This window comes from Salvelinus fontinalis, chromosome 5 (genome assembly GCF_029448725.1).
Source record: "Salvelinus fontinalis isolate EN_2023a chromosome 5, ASM2944872v1, whole genome shotgun sequence".
In the NCBI taxonomy this organism is placed as follows: domain Eukaryota; kingdom Metazoa; phylum Chordata; class Actinopteri; order Salmoniformes; family Salmonidae; genus Salvelinus; species Salvelinus fontinalis.
The window spans coordinates 11,741,000-11,761,846 of record NC_074669.1 but is presented as its reverse complement, the minus strand read 5'-3'; the positions used below and the strand labels follow the sequence as shown (position 1 = coordinate 11,761,846).

Sequence of the window (20,847 nt, the reverse complement as noted above, 5' to 3'; positions counted from 1 at the left end):
TGGGCCAAGAAACACGAGCAATTGACACAAGACCGGTGGAAATCTGTCCTTTGGTCTGATGAGTCCAAATTTGAGAAATTTGGTTCAAACCCTGGGTCTTTGTGAGATGCAGAGTAGGTGAACGGATGATCTCCGCATGTACGGTTCCCACCGTTAAGCATGGAGGTGAAGGTGTGGTGGTGCTTTGCCGATGACACTGTCAGTGATTTTAGAATTCAAGCCACACTTAACTAGCATGGCTACCACAGCATTCTACAGCGATACGCCATCCCATCTGGTTTGCGTTTAGTGGGACTATCATTTGTTTTTCAACAGGAAAATGACCCAACACACCTGCAGGCTGTGTAAGGGCTATTTTACCAAGGAAAGTGATGGAGTGCTGCATCAGATGACCTGGCCTCCACAATCACCCAACATCAACCCAATTGAGATGGTTTGGGATGAGTTGGACCGTAGAGTGAATGAAAATCTGCCAACAAGTCCTCAGCATATGTGGGAACTCCTTCAAGATGGTTGGAAAAGCATTCCATGTGAAGCTGGTTGAGAGAATGCCAAGTGTGTGCAAAGCTGTCATCAAGGCAAAGGGTAGCTACTTTGAAGAATCTAAAATATATTTTGATTTTTTAAACATTTTTTTGGTTACTACATGATTCCATATGTGTCATTTCATAGTTTTGATGTCTTCACTATTTTTCTACAATGTAGAAAATAGTCAAAATAAAGAAAAACCCTTGAATGAGTAGGTGTGTCCAAACTTTTGATTGGTACTGTACTTCACTTTCAACCTTTGTGTAATGAAGAACTCAAAGAATGGCTGATTTTCCACTTCTGTTTGGGATAAATGCATGGTTCCATTTTGTCTGGAAGGGAAACAATTTCTAAATCACCAGTACTACATGCTTTGATGACTACTGCCAAGTTTATGCTGTTCTAAACTGTCATCCAACACATTCCCTAACTGCATAGATCTACAATTTTAGAGCCCCTAAAAATAGTAGGGTAGATCCTCGTAGTTTGAAAATGTAATGGTCCTCAAGTACATGTATTGGTCCCAAATTGTCAACAAATCATCAAGCCCTAAATGAGTTGAATGAGGTATGTATGTCCCGGGCTACAACAAAAATGTGTGCTGTTGGGGGTACTGGAGAACTGGAGTTGGGAAACACTGCTGTGGAACCCTGTAGAGCACCGGCGAGAGGAATTATGCACACCCAACATTTGCTCACAAGCTTGACTGAAAAATATGACAACAGAAACAATATGTCTTGTCTCTGTTTGCTGCTTTCAAAAGTGTCTTTTATGAAACATTTCTGGAGCAGGTTGCCCAGCAGAAGGAGCCCTCACTGTGGCCAACACACTCAGAGGGAGGGAGGGACGGAGGAAGTTGGGGTAGATGGGGGGTCTGAGGTCCCATCCTTTAATTCTTCCAGGGCTCTCAGCCACAGATGGGGAACAAAACACTCCATGGGGTCAGAGGGTAGAGAAGAGAGTGTCTTAGACACAAGTAGTCTGTCACGTACAGCCTCCTCTCCTCTCACAGCCTACATACCAGTGGAGGTTGCTGAGGGGAGAACGGCTCATAATGATGTCCAGAACGAAGCAAATGCAACGGAATCAAACACATGGAAACCATATGTTTGATGTATTTGGTACCATTCCACTGATTCCGCTCCAGTCATTACCACGAGCCTGTTCTCCCCAATTAAGGTGCCACCAACCTGTGATACATAGTTGGGCCTACATGTACTATACACAACCGGATGTTACTGCTCCCTCCCTTATCATGTGAAGTAGATGCAGTATGTGACAGGCACTATTCCCAGTAGAATGCTATGACTACATCCTGGAGTTCTCTGAATTCCCATGTAAAGCACTTGGAGGCGCTCCATGAATGCATTTCAATCCATTATAGTGTATCAATAGCTGTGGCTCTGATCTGAAGGTTGTCTGCCTGAGTAATCCAGTGCATATGGATCAGCATCTCAAGGCTGTATATAGAAATAGGGAGACAGTTGGAGAGGCAGCTACTGCAGTGGAGCTAAAGCCAGGTACTAAGAGCTGCCTGGCGGGTGTATTAGCTGGGTAATAGGAGAGATGGAGAGAGAGTCAGAGAGCTAGAAGCTGCTGGATTGAGTTAACATTAATAGCTAAGTGAAATCCCAGAAAGAGATCAGCCAATAAGGGCAGAGCTAGAGCCTGTCAATCATTACTGGTCACCTCCCTTCTCCAGGCACTGCTCCATCACTCACTTCCACTGGGATCTCACTGTGACACACACACAGAAATAGTAGCCCCACATACACTGGTCATACACACAGTTCCAGGAGATAAACCTCCAGGAACTATGTGTGTGTATGTGTGAGGTGTGCAACACACTGCAAAGTGGGCCTTAAACCTCTCTGAGCCAGACTGCTAGAACATGCTGTACCCTAATGAGTGCACACTCACAAGGGGAGGGAGGGGTTTATTGGGCCCTTACATCATAGTGGAAAGAACATTGTCTTGCCCATATTCCTGTCTGAGGTTAACGGGCAACATCCATCTCTCTCTCAGTGGGAGAGATTGGCTAGCTGTGAGAAGTAGGCCCACTGGGACTTTTTCCTCTCTCCCTGTGCTGCTGTACAGTGGCTGCTGATTATAACCTCATGTGTCCCTGTGAGACAGAGAGACTATGTGTGTGTGTGTGTGTGTTCTGCTCCAGCCCCTTGTGAGGTACAGTAGCGCTATAAACCAACACTATAAACCTGACTACTATGTACTGGTTTCTAAATAGAAGTCCACATCCATCCCTGTGACCACACACATGACTCAAGGCAAACAGAGATCTCAGATGTTTAACATATTAGCTTTCAATAGTTGTGAGAATGCATTTCATAATGTGAAACTTTCTCCTGTATGTCCTTATATGTCCTTACATATATCCACTATGTCCATCTGTCTCACACAGAACAGGCTGTTTGTAATTCATGACGCCTCAGGTGCAGTTCTGATATTCTACCACCAGACTGCGCACAGCATCAGTCTTGACCTGAAGTGGTCCATCACCATTTGTAGAAACTGCAACATGGCTTTGGGACTATTACCAGAGGAAAATCATCACGACTTTTCAATCCAACGGTGATGTAAGCATGACAGGACTTTCCTTACTGAAACTTAACACACCACCTCTGAGTCACACAGAGAGACACACAGAGAGAGACACACAGAAGATGAACAGCTCCTGTGTTTCTAATTTTAATAGAAAAACAAAAAGTATTGAAAAATCAAATGAAAAAGAAAGGATCCATTAATGATGATGACATAAGCATGATCAGGGCTGTGTCTCCCAGGCAACCATACCTCTTTTTCTTTCAACTCACTTCTCAGTCCATGAAAGGCTGTGTGTGTGTGTGTGTGTCAACAGAGGGTGACTCCACTCTGCCAGTAAGCTTCAATACTACTGAGTCGAAGAGAAGCAGCGACTGAGCGACCAATGCGGAGGAAAGAGTAATGAACACTGCAGGTGCACATGAATAAGTCCAGCAGCAGGAACCAAATAACCCATGGCTGCTGGTTCCTACATTCACCCAAACCCATCAACACCACAGCCTACTAACATACTTACATAACACTGGGCTAACAAAATGACAGGAATACAATGGCATCTCTGTGTGTTTGTGTCCAGCTGCTTTGGTCTGTACTTATGTGTGTGTGTGTGAATATATGAGTGCATCTATGAATATGAGGTTGAGTGTGTGTGGAGATGTGTGTGTACAGTATGTGTTTAGTCTCACAAAGCCAGGGTCTGGTGTAGTAGTGTTGAGGGTATATTTAAGAGGACAGGTTGTGTAGAGACCCAGGAGCTCTGGCCTATAGAGCTGTAGCCTGCAGGAGGTGATGCATTATGATAGAAGGCATATAAAAAAAAAAACATTAAAATTCTAATTAAATAAAAAAAAACTTAACTGGATGAACAGAATTTTAAAAGAAAAAGGTCCTTCAAAGGGCAGAAGTTCAGAGCTCCAAAAGAACCCACTCCCTCTTCTCTCTCTTATTAAAATATCAGGGGTTCTCTCTTTTCCCTCCCTCCCTCCCTCCGGCTCACTCCAGCAGCGAGCCTCAGTTCTGTGACGAGGGCTGGTGGGGGTTATGGAAGTGCCCCCCCCCCCCCTCTATCTCCATCCATATCTCTGCTCCTCGCAGGAGAAGCACAACAGCAAGAGCCATGGAGGGTGGAAACCAGGAGGGTGTCTCCCAGACAGATTGGAGTTCACAGCCACAGCAGACACTGCGCTATGACCTAACACCCAGGCACAAGAAATCTATTGTCTCCCGAGACTATGATGCCGACGACGAGTCATGAGGGGGTGGTATACACAGAGTTGGACCAGGGACCACAGTACAGTTCACTGGGGTGGTAGTTGCGGTAGAGGGGTGGGGTAGTATCTCTCCATAGTCCTGCAGGGGAGCAGGAACACTGGCCTGGCTGTAGTGAGTCCACATTTCGTCTCTCCCTCCAGCAATCCACTAAGGGACCCAATGTGACGAGGGCCAAGAGGGAGGCAACAGTTTTTGAGGATAGCATTCTCTCTCTCTCTCTCACACACACACACACACACACACACACACACACACACACACACACACACACACACACACACACACACACACACACACACACACACACACACACACACACACACACACACACACACACACACACACACACATACACATACAGAATCACAAGGCAGTCAAACATACACACACAAACACACACGGATTCTCTTACATGCACCCATACACACTCTGGGAGGCTCTCTGTAGGGGGTTGAGTCAGGGGCCTGTGTGCTATGTCCCGTCCTCCGCCTCTTCCTCCTCCGAACAGTAGTCCTGTCCCTGTGGACACACCACAGATGAGAGATGAGACCAAGAGAAGAGAGATGATAGAGGGAGGACAGATAGCATCACCGTAGGAGAGATGGAGAGGAGAGATAAGACAGGGGTGAAGTGGATAGGAATAATGTAGTGTCTTTTAAAGGCCCAATCTGGATGTAGCTCAAGTTGAAGTATTTGAAGTATGTCAGATCCAGCCTATAGCAGCCCCCAATCCCACAGGAGACTGTCTCTTTAAATGTTCAGGCCCTGCTGCCCAGTCCCTCCCCTTCCCCCCACCTTCTCAATCTTCTCATCCAGCATCCTGAAGAACTCCTGCTGGCTCTCTGACGTGTGGATGCTGTGAAGGAAAGGGAGAGAGTGAGAACAAGCGAGAGAGAGAGAGTGAGAACGAGAAAGAGCGAGAGAAAGAAAAAGGAAGTTAGAGGGGGAGGAAACAGGAGGCAACAAACACACCACAAGAATTTTCCATAACACCCCCCACACAGGGGAGACACACACAAACACACACAGTTCTAAACCCCTGCTTCGGTGAGAGCCTTTGTGATTGTGGAGGAATTTGAATAATCATTTTATAGAGAGCTCACCCAGGAGTCTATAATCTAAAGACAAACTAAATACTGATACAGCACCCAATATGTCAACACACAATGTCACCAAACAGGAAATAGAGCCTCATTACACGTCTGGAAACAAGAGACACTAACCACTCAGCTACCAGCAACACTACAATGATAATAAATCACACTGCCTGATAGCATTTATGAATACATGCTGTATAAAACCACTGCAGTGATTGTTAAGTAACACGATGACTAGGTGATAACGTGTGCACGCATACAGTTATCACACACACACATTATGACTCACTTTGTCCTGTTGGCGTTGGCTCCAGAGCCTTCTTTCTGCTGTTTGCCCCTGTACTGTACAGAGCTTTTCTCCTAAAAAACACACACACACATCAGCTCACAGTTCCTACCCCCCCTGGGACTATACAGAGAGAGCCTCGGGAACCCATGTAGTAGGTTAGAGGCTGGGGAGAGAATAGCTACCTGCCCCCTGCCAGCGTGGGCCCTAAGGAAGAATAGCCTGGCCCAGCTGGGGCCCTAAGGCTGGGGATAGAGAGGCTGCCTACCCCTGCTGCCTTGGAGCTGGGAAGAGAGACGCTGCCTGTGACTGAGTCATGTAGAGTTAGGCCCTGTACATGCTGGCAGGGAAGCTAGGAGACTGGTAGGCCAGGGGGACTGACCAGGGGAAAGACCTCACTGGGCTGGATCATTAGAGGTGCTGGCTGTGCTCTGGAGGAACAGGACATGCCAAGGGCTTAGAATGTTTTAAACTATGAGCTGTCCTCTCAGGGTGTAGATCTCTCTGCTACTGTGCATGCTAACTACAGGCATTTCATGGATATGCAGCATCACACGTAAATCTGTGTGTGTGTGTGTGTGTGTGTGTGTGTGTGTGTGTGTGTGTGTGTGTGTGTGTGTGTGTGTGTGTGTGTGTGTGTGTGTGCACTTTGACTCTGCAGGATTAAATGTGCGTCTGTGAGAAACAGTTCCCTGTGAGTACTTTTTGTTAATCTGTCAAAATGTTTTAAAGGTCACGTCTGAAAATGAGGTTATTTGTTCTGCTGCATGTTTTAAGCCAACTGTGGCATATGAGGAAACTAATGCCACTATGACGACGGCAGCACAGTCACAACAATTGGTGGAATAAAGAGACAATGCAATGACAATCAACAGTAGGGTAGGACTTTCATTTCTCTTTGGAGTTTTGATTCCTTTCTTTTCCTTCAATTGTTACCTCATCCAAAAGGGTGTGCACTTTTCTGGTTATTTTACAGCATTTGTAGGAAAGACTAAATCATAGATATTGGACCATGAAGGAAGGGGTCAAAACAACCTTACGAAACTCCCACATTCCATACACGCCAACACGCTGTCTCTACCTGCTCGGGAGGCACCACGGCTGTGTGTGTTTGCATTTGTGTAGCGTGTGCATCTGTGTGTGTGTGTGTGTGTGGGGGGGGGGGGGTATGTGTTGATGGACTGTCAAAGAGAACTGTTTGTTGCATGTTGATGGACAGTCCAAGAGACGTGTGTGTGTGTGTGTGTGTGTGTGTGTGTGTGTGTGTGTGTGTGTGTGTGTGTGTGTGTGTGTGTGTGTGTGTGGGGGGGGGGGGGGGGGGGTATGTGTTGATGGACTGTCAAAGAGAACTGTTTGTTGCATGTTGATGGACAGTCCAAGAGACGTGTGTGTGTGTGTGTGTGTGTGTGTGTGTGTGTGTGTGTGTGTGTGTGTGTGTGTGTGTGTGTGTGTGTGTGTGTGTGTGTGTGTGTGTGTGTGTGTGCGTGCATGGCTCCTCTCTCACCAGGTTCTCCTGGTTACGTGCGTTCACCCGGTCCTCCTCTCCACGCATGTACTTCACCTCCTCCACTCCCTTCATCTTGTACTCGTCTGTATGGAGAGAGAAAAACAGAGTACAGTTAGACAAATAAAGAGCTACTCCTGCAAATCAGTGGCACTGAAAAGATACACAGAGAGAGAACCCCACCCAACAGTGGACATAACAGGTAACTTTATTTTCTGAGTAGCTGCCTAGGTTTTTCTGACAAAGCAGCACTCACCCACCAACACTGACACACACCGCTAATAAAACGCACACTGTCTTATCTGCTCCATTCTGTGTATTTCACCCTTTCTCTGAAATACTCATATCAGACTGATAGTGAGACAGTAGGAGGGAGGGAAGGCACCTAACATGTGCAGTCAGTCTATCTGAAATGTATCATCTGCAGCCAGTATACTGTTCTACTCCTCTTCCTCTCACTGTCCTACTCACTCCTCTTCCTCCCACTCTCCGACTCACTCCTTTTCCTCCCACTCTCCTACTCACTCCTCTTCCTCCCACTCTCCTACTCACTCCTCTTCCTCCCACTCTCCTACTCACTCCTCTTCCTCCCACTGTCCGACTCACTCTCTTCCTCCCACTGTCCGACTCACTCCTCTTCCTCCCACTGTCCGACTCACTCCTCTTCCTCCCACTGTCCGACTCACTCTCTTCCTCCCACTGTCCGACTCACTCTCTTCCTCCCACTGTCCGACTCACTCTCTTCCTCCCACTGTCCGACTCACTCTCTTCCTCCCACTGTCCGACTCACTCTCTTCCTCCCACTGTCCGACTCACTCTCTTCCTCCCACTGTCCGACTCACTCTCTTCCTCCCACTGTCCGACTCACTCTCTTCCTCCCACTGTCCGACTCACTCTCTTCCTCCCACTGTCCGACTCACTCTCTTCCTCCCACTGTCCGACTCACTCTCTTCCTCCCACTGTCCGACTCACTCTCTTCCTCCCACTGTCCGACTCACTCTCTTCCTCCCACTGTCCGACTCACTCTCTTCCTCCCACTCTCCTACTCACTCCTCTTCCTCCCACTCTCCTACTCACTCCTCTTCCTCCCACTCTCCTACTCACTCCTCTTCCTCCCACTGTCCGACTCACTCCTCTTCCTCCCACTGTCCGACTCACTCCTCTTCCTCCCACTGTCCGACTCACTCTCTTCCTCCCACTGTCCGACTCACTCTCTTCCTCCCACTGTCCGACTCACTCTCTTCCTCCCACTGTCCGACTCACTCTCTTCCTCCCACTGTCCGACTCACTCTCTTCCTCCCACTGTCCGACTCACTCTCTTCCTCCCACTGTCCGACTCACTCTCTTCCTCCCACTGTCCGACTCACTCTCTTCCTCCCACTGTCCGACTCACTCTCTTCCTCCCACTGTCCGACTCACTCTCTTCCTCCCACTGTCCGACTCACTCTCTTCCTCCCACTGTCCGACTCACTCTCTTCCTCCCACTGTCCGACTCACTCTCTTCCTCCCACTGTCCGACTCACTCTCTTCCTCCCACTGTCCGACTCACTCTCTTCCTCCCACTGTCCGACTCACTCTCTTCCTCCCACTGTCCGACTCACTCTCTTCCTCCCACTGTCCGACTCACTCTCTTCCTCCCACTGTCCGACTCACTCTCTTCCTCCCACTGTCCGACTCACTCTCTTCCTCCCACTGTCCGACTCACTCTCTTCCTCCCACTGTCCGACTCACTCTCTTCCTCCCACTGCCCGACTCACTCTCTTCCTCCCACTGCCCGACTCACTCTCTTCCTCCCACTGTCCGACTCACTCTCTTCCTCCCACTGTCCGACTCACTCTCTTCCTCCCACTGTCCGACTCACTCTCTTCCTCCCACTGTCCGACTCACTCTCTTCCTCCCACTGTCCGACTCACTCTCTTCCTCCCACTTTGCACCCCAAAAAAGTTAGTGCAAAAAGGGTCAATAGACTAACCGGACTAACTATTTAGTAGTATTGGGGGTAGAAGCTTATCAGGGTCCAGTTGGTTCCAGACTTGGTGCATCGGTACCACTTGCCATGAAGTAGCAGAGAGAACAGTCTGACTTGGGTGGCTGGAGTCCAACAATTTTTACGGCCTTTCTCTGACACCGCCTGGTATAGAGGTCCTGGATGGCAGAGAGCTCGGCCCCAGTGATGTACTGGGTCGTATGCCCTACCCTCTGTAGCTCCTTGCAGTCGCATGCCAAGCATCCTGATGCAGCCATAGCGAATCTTTTTAACCTCCTGAGGGGGAAGAGTTGTTGTCATGCCTTCTTCACGACTGTGTTCGTGTGTTTGGACCATGATAAATCCTTATTGATGTGAACACCGAGGAACTTGAAGCACTCGACCCGCTCAACTTCAGCAACGTCAATGGGGGCGTGCTCGGCCCTCCGTTTCCTGTAGTCCACAATCAGCTCCTTTGTTTTTCTAACATTGAGGGAGAGGCTGTTGTCCTGGCATCACAACTGCCAGGTCTCTGACCTCCTCCCAATAGGCCGTCTCATCGTTGTCGATGATCAGGCATACCACAATGTTAACCTGTTTAAAGGTCTTACTCACATCGGTTACGGAGAGCGTGATCACACAGTCGCCCGAAACAGCTGGTGCTCTCATGCATGGTTCAGTGTCGCTTGCCTCGAGGCGAGCATATAAGGCATTTAGCTCGTCTGGTAGGCTCGCGTCACTGGGCAGATCGCGGCTGGGTTTCCCTTTGTAATCTGTGATAGTTTGCAAGGCCTGCCACAGAGAGGGGGAGGAAAGATAGAGAGAGAGAGGGATGTTCTCTACAGCTGCCTGCCTGGAGAATGCAAACATGTCATGGCAAAGCAGCCTGTCTGCACACGCCGACACACACACACACACACACACACCTAAAGCAACACACATTGAATTAAGCCAACCATCAGTCACTGTGGCTTAGTAACAGAGACAGGTAACAGAGGAGAAAAACGACTAACACTGAGCAGACATCAAAGGCACATAAACACACTGAAGATGAGCCTATAAAAGGAAAAAGAAAAATGACAATATTTCATGGATACAAAAATGGATCTATCTGTCATAGCCTGGTCCAAATCTGTACAGGTATGTGCTTGTATGGCATGACAATAATAATGACAGTCAGTTGGCTAAAGCACATACAGATCTGGGACCAGGATACATTTGGCCATATTGGAGAGGATGTGCATCAGTGTGTGTGTGTCTCCATTGGCACTGAATGACAGATGATGGGGTGAAAAGGAGATTCTCATTTCCACTGTGGCGACAGGGCTGCTTGCTTCATCATGATGATTTCGGGGCAAAGGACATTTTAGAGACAGATTATTTTGAGGAAAAAAAGTCTCTCTGATGTGGACATCTTTATCCTTAGGAGCCGGGACCCTGTGTCGACCTTTAGGAGATCTCTGTGAAAATCCTTGCTCTCGGTCAGTTGAAAGTAGTGTGTGTGTGTGTCTGAGTCAATTTGAGCATGAGTGTGTGTCCATTTGAGGGCACTCCATGCACTGTCAGGCTGAGTGGAGTGGCCAGGGCAATCTGTGCCATTCTCCCCTTCCTGCAGTCTGTCAGTCAGAGCCTCCTGCCTGGCTCCCTTCCAGCCCTGACTGTCTCCAAAGGCCTCAGCAGATATGACATTTACATTGCCACTGCCCCGCCCTGCCTGGGTTGGTGAAATAACAATATACTAATGTCAGACCAGAAGTCATTATCACTGCCCTGCCCTCAGCCTGCCTGGCCTGGTCCACCGACTCAATAGGACTATGCCACTATTTTCGTAGCAGGGGCTTCATTTAATCTCATAGCAGGAAAGATTATTAGTCTCATATTACATTACAGTTCAAGTCTAAAGATTGTTTTTTATTCACATGTAATCTAAAGTCAGTTAGATAAGTTCTGAAATACATAGTGTAGTGAGGCCTCATATTTCTGTTGGAGTTCTGAATGTCTATACAACAATAGCAACATAGCGACTATATTTACACTACAATACAACCAATACACCCACTCACAACAGTCTGGCCAACTACAAATCAAATCGCAAAACTGCAACAAGACAACAAGTGACGTGCTACAACAAACAAGGTAACACACTCCGTTGTAGCAGACACACAAGCTACTACTCTGATTATAAACCAACTTCAAACAGGCTGCAATCAGAAAGTGTTGCTATTTTCTGTCTCTTCCCCTGGTGTTTGGGTAAGGGAGCTCAGCCTTTCCTGTTATTGTGCGAGGGAGTAAAGGAGCATAAGCCGGAGACTGCCGTCACCTCAACACTCCTAACTGCGACACACACACACAAACACACCAGGCGCTCAAACAATGACACATTTTGACTGGCACACAATCTGTTGGATCAGATCACTGTGATTGATATGAGTGTTGCTCATTTTACCAGACACACTAAGCCCCCTGTTCTATCAATAGGAGCCCAATGAGCTGAACTGGGAAGAAGGGATGATGAGCAGAAGGACGTGGGAGAGAAAAAGAAACGAGCGGCGGAGAGAATCAACGTGCTGTGGCTGGGTGGTCGGCTGTAATCCACAGACAGTATCCAGGTCAACAGTTCTCTTCCTCCCTCTCTGTGACCATCAACGTCAAACAGACAGTTCATAGAATCATCTATCCAGCGTCCTCCATGCCCTGCCCACTAGTGCTGCAGAGAGAGCCCAGCCCCATTTAACGTCTACCACCATCTTATAGTGGGAGGCAGGCTGCAGTCTAGCAGATGAGGGGTGGGGGGGTGGAGGACACAAGGCCGTGACCGAATGCTGTGATGAGAGGGAGGGGGAAAAGGGATGGGGAGTGGGAGTGGAAGGGAGAGAGACGTCGCAGTGGCTGGGGATGGATGTGAAAAGGAAGGAGAGATGGTCTAATACAGAGAGAGAGCAAGGAAGGCAAGAAAGTGAGGCCTTGGAAGGGAAAGGGAGGAAGAGATGAAAAAGGGAGGGGGAAAAGCTTGAATCTTTAACCCACGTCATCCTCCTCTCTCACGGGACATTCCCTCTCCCCCTCCAGGGGGTGATAGAGGGAGGGAGGGAGGGAAGGAGTGAGAGGGAGGGAGAGTGGGAGGGTCAGAGAAGGTCAGAAGGCGAGACAGACAGAGGGACAGAGAGCGAGAGAGAGAGTGGGAGGTGCACAAATAAGGCCAGACTCATGACGGCATGGGTCTGACAGCCGGTGAGAGAGGGATAAAGAGAAAGAGAGACGGAGGGAGGAAGAGTGAGAGGCAGCAGAGGGAGAACAGAACGAGGCCTCCTGTGGCTAGTCATCTGCCATTTCCTGTGTGGTTATTCCAGCGTGCTGCTCCTAATTCTTAAATCTGTCGCTAATCCCTCATCCTCTCTCTCTCTCAGCCTGTCCAGCAGGCAGCTATAATTGATGCTGTTAACTAGATACACTTTCTCAACCCTCTCTCCATGTCCAAGCTCTAAAACATGAAGTACTAAGAGGACACACAACACCAAAACCACTCAGTGCAGTAGCCTCTAGGATAGCTAAGTAGTATTCACACAGGGTAGGAGGAATAGAATGGGAAACATGATACAAATATTCCCTATTCTCCTCAGCCGGGTTGGCAACTTGGCATTGATTAATAAAATGTATAGCTAATTATAATGTACTTGTAGACTAGAGACTGGATATAGAGTGAGATTAGAGGAGAGGTATAACAGGTAACATAGCCAGTGGGCCAGTGTGTGTGGAGTAGACAGGAAGAATATCCTATAGCACGTCACTATATTTCCATAGAAAAGCCTTCAGGTGGGAAGGATGTTTTACAGTTGAAAGTAGCCAGGGTTAGAATAGAGGGAGAATATAGGAGTGTGTATAGTGTGTACTGACCGGAGAAGAGGTCTCCGTTGCTGTAGGCCTTGCCCCGGCCTTCCTCATCGCTGGGCACGGCCGACACCTGCTTAGCCGAGGTGCAGCCCATCGCCTCACTCTCTGGCTCCTCTCCTCATGGCACTCTCACCTGGAGATAAAAAGAGAGGTAGAGGGAGGGAGGGATAGGGAGGTGAGGGGAGAGAGAGAGAGATATGGTTAAAGTCCATAGAAGCTATAGAGAGATAACTACATTGGTTAACACAGGCATTGTATTTTAGTGACGACTGGGACAAACCAACAATATCGCAGCCTCTGAGCCTGTCACTGTGGAGCAGGAGTGTCAGTCACGCACACAGTGTCACAGGCAATACACTGTCACAAGCACAGACTGTCAGCCACACACAGTATTGTTGTCACAGGCACAAAGGAAAACACGGTCACAGGCAGACTGTCAGTGTTACACCCGCAGTAGATTATAACAGACACAGCATCAGACACTACCCACACCTCAGAACAAGGCAGCATCAGACACCACCCACACCTCAGAACAAGGCAGCATCAGACACCACCCACACCCCAGAACAAGGTATTATCAGACACCACCCACACCTCAGAACAAGGCAGCATCAGACACTACCCACACCTCAGAACAAGGCAGAATCAGACACCACTCACACCTCAGAACAAGGCAGCATCAGACACCACCCACACCTCAGAACAAGGCAGCATCAGACACCACCCACACCTCAGAACAAGGCAGCATCAGACACCACCCACACCTCAGAACAAGGCAGCATCAGACACCACCCACACCTCAGAACAAGGCAGCATCAGACACCACCCACACCTCAGAACAAGGCAGCATCAGACACCACCCACACCGCAGAACAAGGCAGCATCAGAGTCCACCCACACCTCAGAACAAGCCACTGGCAGTCCAATAATAGAGGCCCTGAGCCCTGTCGCTGAGACAGAGAGAGGAAGAAACAGAGAGAAACAGGTTGAAGGAGAGATAGAGTAAAAGAGAAAGAACAATGAGAGGGCAGAGAATAGATAGAGTGGAGAGAAATGTTCCAGAGCATCAACAGGCTGCCGACACTCCTCCTCCCTCCTCTATTTTCCTCTCCTCTTTGAAGTTGACAGGAGGTCAGTGTCCACTTCAGACCCAGCCTCCCTATGAGCTGGCTTTCCACTGCACAAAGCAACAGGTGTGCAGAGAGGAGTGTGTGTCTGTGTGTAGACTGAATTTAGAGTGGGAGCGTGTGTGCACTGTGGTGTCTGTTCTGTTTGCGTGTGTGTATAAGTGGTTTGTGAAATTTGTGTGTGTAGTTTTGATGTGTGTGTCTTTCACAGCTTTCTTGGCTAAATAACATGAATCTCCTGATGTGAGCTTGCACGGGTCTTTCTTAAAGGTACAGCGAGTGTGAAGGGATTCTTCTGGGGGCTGGCTATGCGCAGACACACAGCTATCTCATTGGCAGGAGCTCAGACAGATCAGGCCAGAACAGCCCAATACTGCCTGACTACAGAGGATGGGTCGGTGTCTGACAGAGTTATCTGTGGCCTGACGGTGAGGCCTTCCCCTGCAGCCCAGGCTGCTTAGGCACTGTGGACTGCCTGTTCGTGTCAGAGCTGGAGCAACTCAATTATGGCTCAGACCATGGAGTCTGTCTGGACACATCTCTTAGAGTGCAGACGGTATGTGTGTGTAAGGGGTAAAATGCTGAAATGTGGCTTGCAGCCTTGCTGATCCTTGAGTGAGTGAACCTCTAGCTCTCCTCCTGACTGAATCATACGGGATAATTCTGTGAAAATTCCAGTTGCATGAATGGATGTCTAGTTAAGAATCTCTCCGTCTTCTGTGTAGAATCCTAGCCAGGTCAGTGTTAATGGTGTTTGGGCTGTGTGTTAAATCAGAGAGCGTTGAGTTAGCACAGATGGCATGTGTACAATGCAGGCCTGTCAGCTAGGAACAGATGTGGAAGTGTGTCAATGGGACAAGCTTACGCTACCAGTTAAGACCCTGACACCAGCCGGATCCAACACTCACACACACACACACACACACACACACTCTCATCCGATGATATCAATACACTGTTACAGGTAACAGCCAAAATAATGGAAACACTTGAGTAATTGAGGGATACTAAGTATATTGAAAGCAGGTGCTTCCACACAGGTGTGGTTCCTGAGTTCATTAAACAATGAACATCCCATCATGCTTAGGGTCTTGTATAAAAAGTATTTTGGCTAGCATGGCTAGAAGAGATCTCAGGGACTTTGAAAGAGGGGTCTCAAAGGAGCATATGGGGTTTAAAGGGTGTGTGTCTCAGTCACCAGATCTCAACCCAATTGAACACTTAACACTGGAGTGGTACCTGAGACAGCGTTTTCCCATCAACAACACACCAAATTAAGGTATTTCTCGTGGAAGAATGGTGTTGCATCCGTCCAATAGAGTTCCAGACACTTGTAGAATCTATGCCAAGGTGCATGGGCAGAGATATGCCTAACTAACAAACAAACATGCAAGTTACAAACCCAATCGAAATATTCTGCGTTAGGCTTATCCCTACATTATACCAAAAGTCTACAGCTACTGTACACTAAGAAAAGACTATTAGATTGCTTACATCATAGATACTTATTTACTCAAGGATCAGCAAAAGGCTGCAAGCCACGTTTCAGCATTTTACCACACACACACACACACACACACACACACACACACACACACACATTACCTGCAGGTCTGAGTAGTTGAACTCAGATAACACTGAGGGGATGTGTACATGCACAAGTGTGCTTGCGTAAACACATGCGTAAACAAGCTCCGTAGTGTGTCCACTACGTTCTAAGACACACACAGGCTCAGTAGTGTGAACCTTCTCAAATACACTGCTGTGCCAGAAGCTATCTGAGCCACCGCAGAGCCTGAAAAACTGGCTGTGGGCCCGCCTATCCTGGAAAGGGAAGGAGAGAAGGAGGGAGCGAAGGAGAAAGAAGAAAAAGAGGAAGGGCTAGCCGAGCCTTCCAGGGACTCAGAGTCGGGTTCAAAGGCCAGGTCTCTGAGACCCATCGTCAGCCATGACAGTGACAGGGACAGAGCCAGCAATTGGACAAGGGCTGAGACTGATAGACCCTGCATTGTCTCTCTCTCTGACATAACAGGACACTCAGCCAAAGCACCATAATATTTACTCTAGCCAGCAGCAACCCCTGTAGCTCTTCTCTCTTCCTTGTCCCAGTTTAAACACTACATCAGCCGGCAAGCCGTGCCAACACACACACACACACGCGTGCGCTTGTAGCCTTGTACACTCCGACAAGGAAGACCTGTTCTGAGTGTGGTGTTACTGTTCCTTGTGCATGTCTCCACTCTCTTGTGTTCTGCTGTGAGTACCTCTTTCCACTCTCCCTCTGTTGTAGTGGGCACGAGTGGCTGGGGGGAAGGAGGAGGATGTACAAATAACAGCTCCTCTGTTTGGGAGAACTCTGTCATGTGACAATGAGATGGGCAGATAGAGAGAGACACTGAGGCATATAGATAGTCAGAGTGAGGCAGATACAGACAGGCAGGGAGGGAGTGAGACGAGAGAGAAGATTCAAGACATGTTGTTACGTACACGTTGGCACCAGGACAGGACTATGTTTTTTGTCAGGCCAATTAAGCCAACTGAGTTGGAAATTAGATGTCTGCATGGCTCACTAGATTTCCTGTTCTGTCTCTCCTCTGTGGCTTAGGGCAAGACAGAGAGGGAGAGAGAAGGAATGAAAGAAAGAAGGAAAGAGCCAGAGAGGGAAGTGTGAATGAGTAGAGCTCAGAGGGCCACTGTTACTTTAATTAATCAGAAGAGTAATTGAACCCGAATGTTGAGTTAAATGGATACTTCGGAATTTTGGCAATGACGCCCTTTATCTACTTCCCCAGAGTCAGATGAACTCGTGGATACCATTGTTAGCAGATACCCATAGACTTCCAGTCATTGTGCTAACTCTAGTTAGCATTGGCTCGCAAAACTACCTCTAACTTCCTTCATACTAGACTCAAGAGACATAAAAATGGTATCCATGATTTCAACGGACTCTGGGGAAGTAGATAAAGGGCCTCATTGCCAAAATCCCCAAGTATCCCTTTAAAGTTTAGATTAATTTAACCTAGTTTTCAGCCACAGCCACAGGGAGTCATACAAAATACAACTTTGGACATTTTCCTGAGACAGAGGTTCATAAAAGGGAAAACTAGGAGAACCACAACGACAGAGAAAACCATACAGCATTGGTAGTTGCTTCAGCCTCAACTATTCTACATATGTTCAGACAGGGCAGTGTTTAGGATTATGGCCAGGAGTTTTATAGTAGGGACCCAGGGTTTTTCCCCTCCTCATGTCACATGGTCAGGGTAACACTCCTGACCCTATTCATTGCCGTATCACAGTGGCCTGGCCTGTGTGTCAGACTGTATCAGTGTCCTGGTACAGTAGTATCTCTGTGTGTCTTTCTTTACTCATTCACCATGTTATCACCTTCTCTAGACCTACTCCCTGCTCCCTCTCAGACATGCCCTCCCAGCTCAACAAACAGCAGAGCTCAGGTCAACCACGCCTGTTGTTCCCCCATCTCTCTCTCTCTGCTTAGCAGACAAATACAGAATTGCCATGAATATTCATTAGCAATCATTACCACTGCACCAGATATATTTAAAAATCAGGATCTAAATGCGTCTCTGCAGTAGGATAATTGGTGAAGCACTTTCCTGTGTGTGACTGACCAGGGTTGGTTTGTATTGTATTGGACCTAATTTGCAGAGTAGAAACCCTGAATAATGGAACAGAGTTGGAACATGAGTGCAAATGAGCATATTCCAGGTCATAATTCATTCGGCAAGAAGATCTTTTCACTGCCTTGCACTGCAAACGAGTACAGACTTTTTCCACCTCTCACTGTACAGTGCTGTGTTCTGTGTTCTCTTATCTGGTTGTACTCTGAGATCCATATCTTTGAGTGTGGTCCAGGTTATCTGGCCTTCAACAGAGCAACACCCATCTGCTGTTCTGGGAACCCAATGCAACGCCTCTCTAGCACCACTCTCTGCACTGCTGGTCTCCTGCTTCAGCAGCAAGCAATATGTGCCAAGTCCCTCTGTCCAAAACAAAGTAATATACCCTGGTCTGTCCATATGTACCACTGGACTCCATATACAGTATACACTATGTACACACTGACTCAGAGTTGGGGAGAGAAACACACACACACACACAGCAATGTGAATCACGCAGCCTGCAATGTGTGAGCTTTGTGAGTAAGTACCTAGAGGGATCAGGTTGTGCTGGCCTTGTGCTTTATACACTGCACCTGACACCTAATGCCACTCAGCAATGCCAATGTGCAGGGACTGACCACCACACTCAGCATGTGCAAAGGTACTAACACACAAGCAGTCAGGACACACACACACACACGCCTCCCAGTAACTATGGAAACCCAGCCTCCTCCTCAGAGTGATGTCACATTGACATTGCACCATATCAATCTTAATTAGGGTTGCACTCCCCCTCTGCCAAATACAGGCCAAAATCACAACCTGAGAGCCAGAGACAGTGAGAACATGGAGTGAGAGAGCACAACTGGAGAGATTGAGAGGCAGAGAGATGAGCAGATGAGCAAGGACTGGACGCATAATAACAGATTGATCCCTCTTTCACACGCTACCTGGGAGATGCTAACTTCAGAGCAAGCTGTGCTCTGTCTTAATTCACCGCTGGATCTAAAGCTATAAGCGAGCTGCAAATAATACACATCACATTTATGGAGGATAGAGGGAGGAGGGGTGAGAGGCAGGCAGATGGAGGCAGACAGATGGGCAGGCTGATCATCCAACCACAACAGAGTTCAAAGAGTATATTACCCAATGTATAAGAGTTCAACTAGCCAGATATAGTGGCTAAGCAATTACTCAAATACATATTTATGCATGTGCATTGATCCAGCTATTGCAGTGGACCAGCAGGGGATTGAATCTGGCGATTGACCAGCAAATCAGTATAACAGGTGCACAGACTACTGTTATGTTATTGTTAAACAGAAGACTATATTCTTATGGAGATGTTGATGTAACGTAAACAATGAAAGGTATCCTACGTTGCCCAATACAAGAAAATCAGTGGCCAGATAATATTGAGCTGTAGCGGTCTCCAGGACGAGATATGATAGCCACAGACAGAAGTGGACATGAACAATAATCCCCAATTCACCCTAGAGTCAACTTTCAGTCTCTCAGAGGAACCGTAAAATCTCGATACAAGTCATGTGTGTTAATGTGTGTGAATTAAGATCGAACCAAGTGACAGCAGAGCGGGCGACCGAGGTCTAGCCTGTCCGAGCATAGTTGCTGCTATTCTGAACACACAGCTGTATCCAGCTGCGCTGCAGAGAGACACTGGGCGCATTGTTTCCCGCAGGAAAAGGGAGAGTAGCGGCTCTACGTGTGTACACACAGATACACATACTAGAATAGTTTCTACACAAACGTGTCTGTCTTTATGCCAGCCCAGGTGTTCTCTCTGTTTTTGTTGCTTTTAGTCCAGAAACAGACGGCCTAACAAACGAGAGGGAGGAGAGAAAGAGAAAGCGACGGGGCAAGGGGGGCAGAGCCTCGAGGATTAAAAACATGACATTTTGGTAAAAGCATTGAGATCGAACGGTATGCTTAACGGTAACCAAAACACCGCTACTACTCCATTTCCACTATTTTCTCATTGAGTCCACTCCTGACGCATGTAGTAAACACAGACATGTCCGAGAGCCGAACCCAAGACACAGGAAGGAAAGCGCCGGGCAATCACAGCCCGACTCAGGAAACAACAACAAAACAGAAGACTACGACAGAAATACATAATATGTAAATTATACGCCGCTAATAACGTGTTGAAACTAATAGCGAGTATATTTTTAATGTAGCTAGATACTTACTTTACTGAACCGGTTCCGCTCGGTCCACTTTAGATTCGCCGAGCTTCACGCGGACAGTCGGGCGGGAGCTGACGCTGTGGAGTGGCTGGGAACCGTATGACCACCACACTGAACGTAAACTCTGGCTTGCGTCATTTTACCAGGATGCCAGTATTTCGCGCAGTAATGCAGCCATCTTGCTGAGGACTTTACTGTAATGTAAATATCCGGGTTACTTGTTGGCAATAAAAATATAGCAGATATTTTTTGGAACTCAAAATAATATTTATTCGTGGCAACAACAAAAAAAACATTACTTTTACAACAGAAGAAATCAGTGGCATGTGAGGGGCTACTTTTCTAGGAAATGACAGATTGACATGTACATTTTTTTACGTAGTACTGTGTCCAAATTAAAAGTGCTTAAAAAAATGCATGACATTTGTTTCTCAAAATTGACCAAGATCATGGATGGAGAGTTATAGTTCAACCATACAAGCTCAGTAGTTGTTCTCTGGAAAGAAAAGTGGAAGCTCTGAGAAAATGTAAGCCATTGACTAGCACAGTATAAAATCAATAGACCCATAGGGGGCCCCATTTCAATTCAGTGGCAGCCCTAAGAGATTTTATCCCCCCTCACTGGCAGAAAGACAGAGACATTCTATTACATGTGATAATAGGGTTACACAGCATGATCCATGCAGATTGAGCATCAGAAATGATTCATAAATATTGTATAATATTAAAAACATAACATACAGTTGAAGTCAGAAGTTTACATACACTTAGGTTGGAGTCATTAAAA

The 20,847-nt window shown here is 47.5% G+C and overlaps 1 protein-coding gene across 1 annotated transcript; it reads right to left on the bottom strand.

Annotated features, from left to right (window-relative positions):
* Positions 1 to 3,212: 3,212 nt before the first annotated feature.
* On the bottom strand, positions 3,213 to 20,171 carry LOC129855109 (uncharacterized protein C1orf21 homolog). The gene is made up of 6 exons (XM_055922446.1): positions 20,064 to 20,171; positions 13,107 to 13,236; positions 7,247 to 7,332; positions 5,746 to 5,816; positions 5,155 to 5,215; positions 3,213 to 4,878 (listed from the first exon to the last, which is right to left on the bottom strand). Exons 2-6 carry the CDS (start codon positions 13,195 to 13,197, stop codon positions 4,831 to 4,833), a joined length of 357 nt encoding a protein of 118 aa, XP_055778421.1. The 5' UTR covers positions 13,198 to 13,236; positions 20,064 to 20,171; the 3' UTR covers positions 3,213 to 4,830.
* Between the last annotated feature and the right edge of the window lie 676 nt (positions 20,172 to 20,847).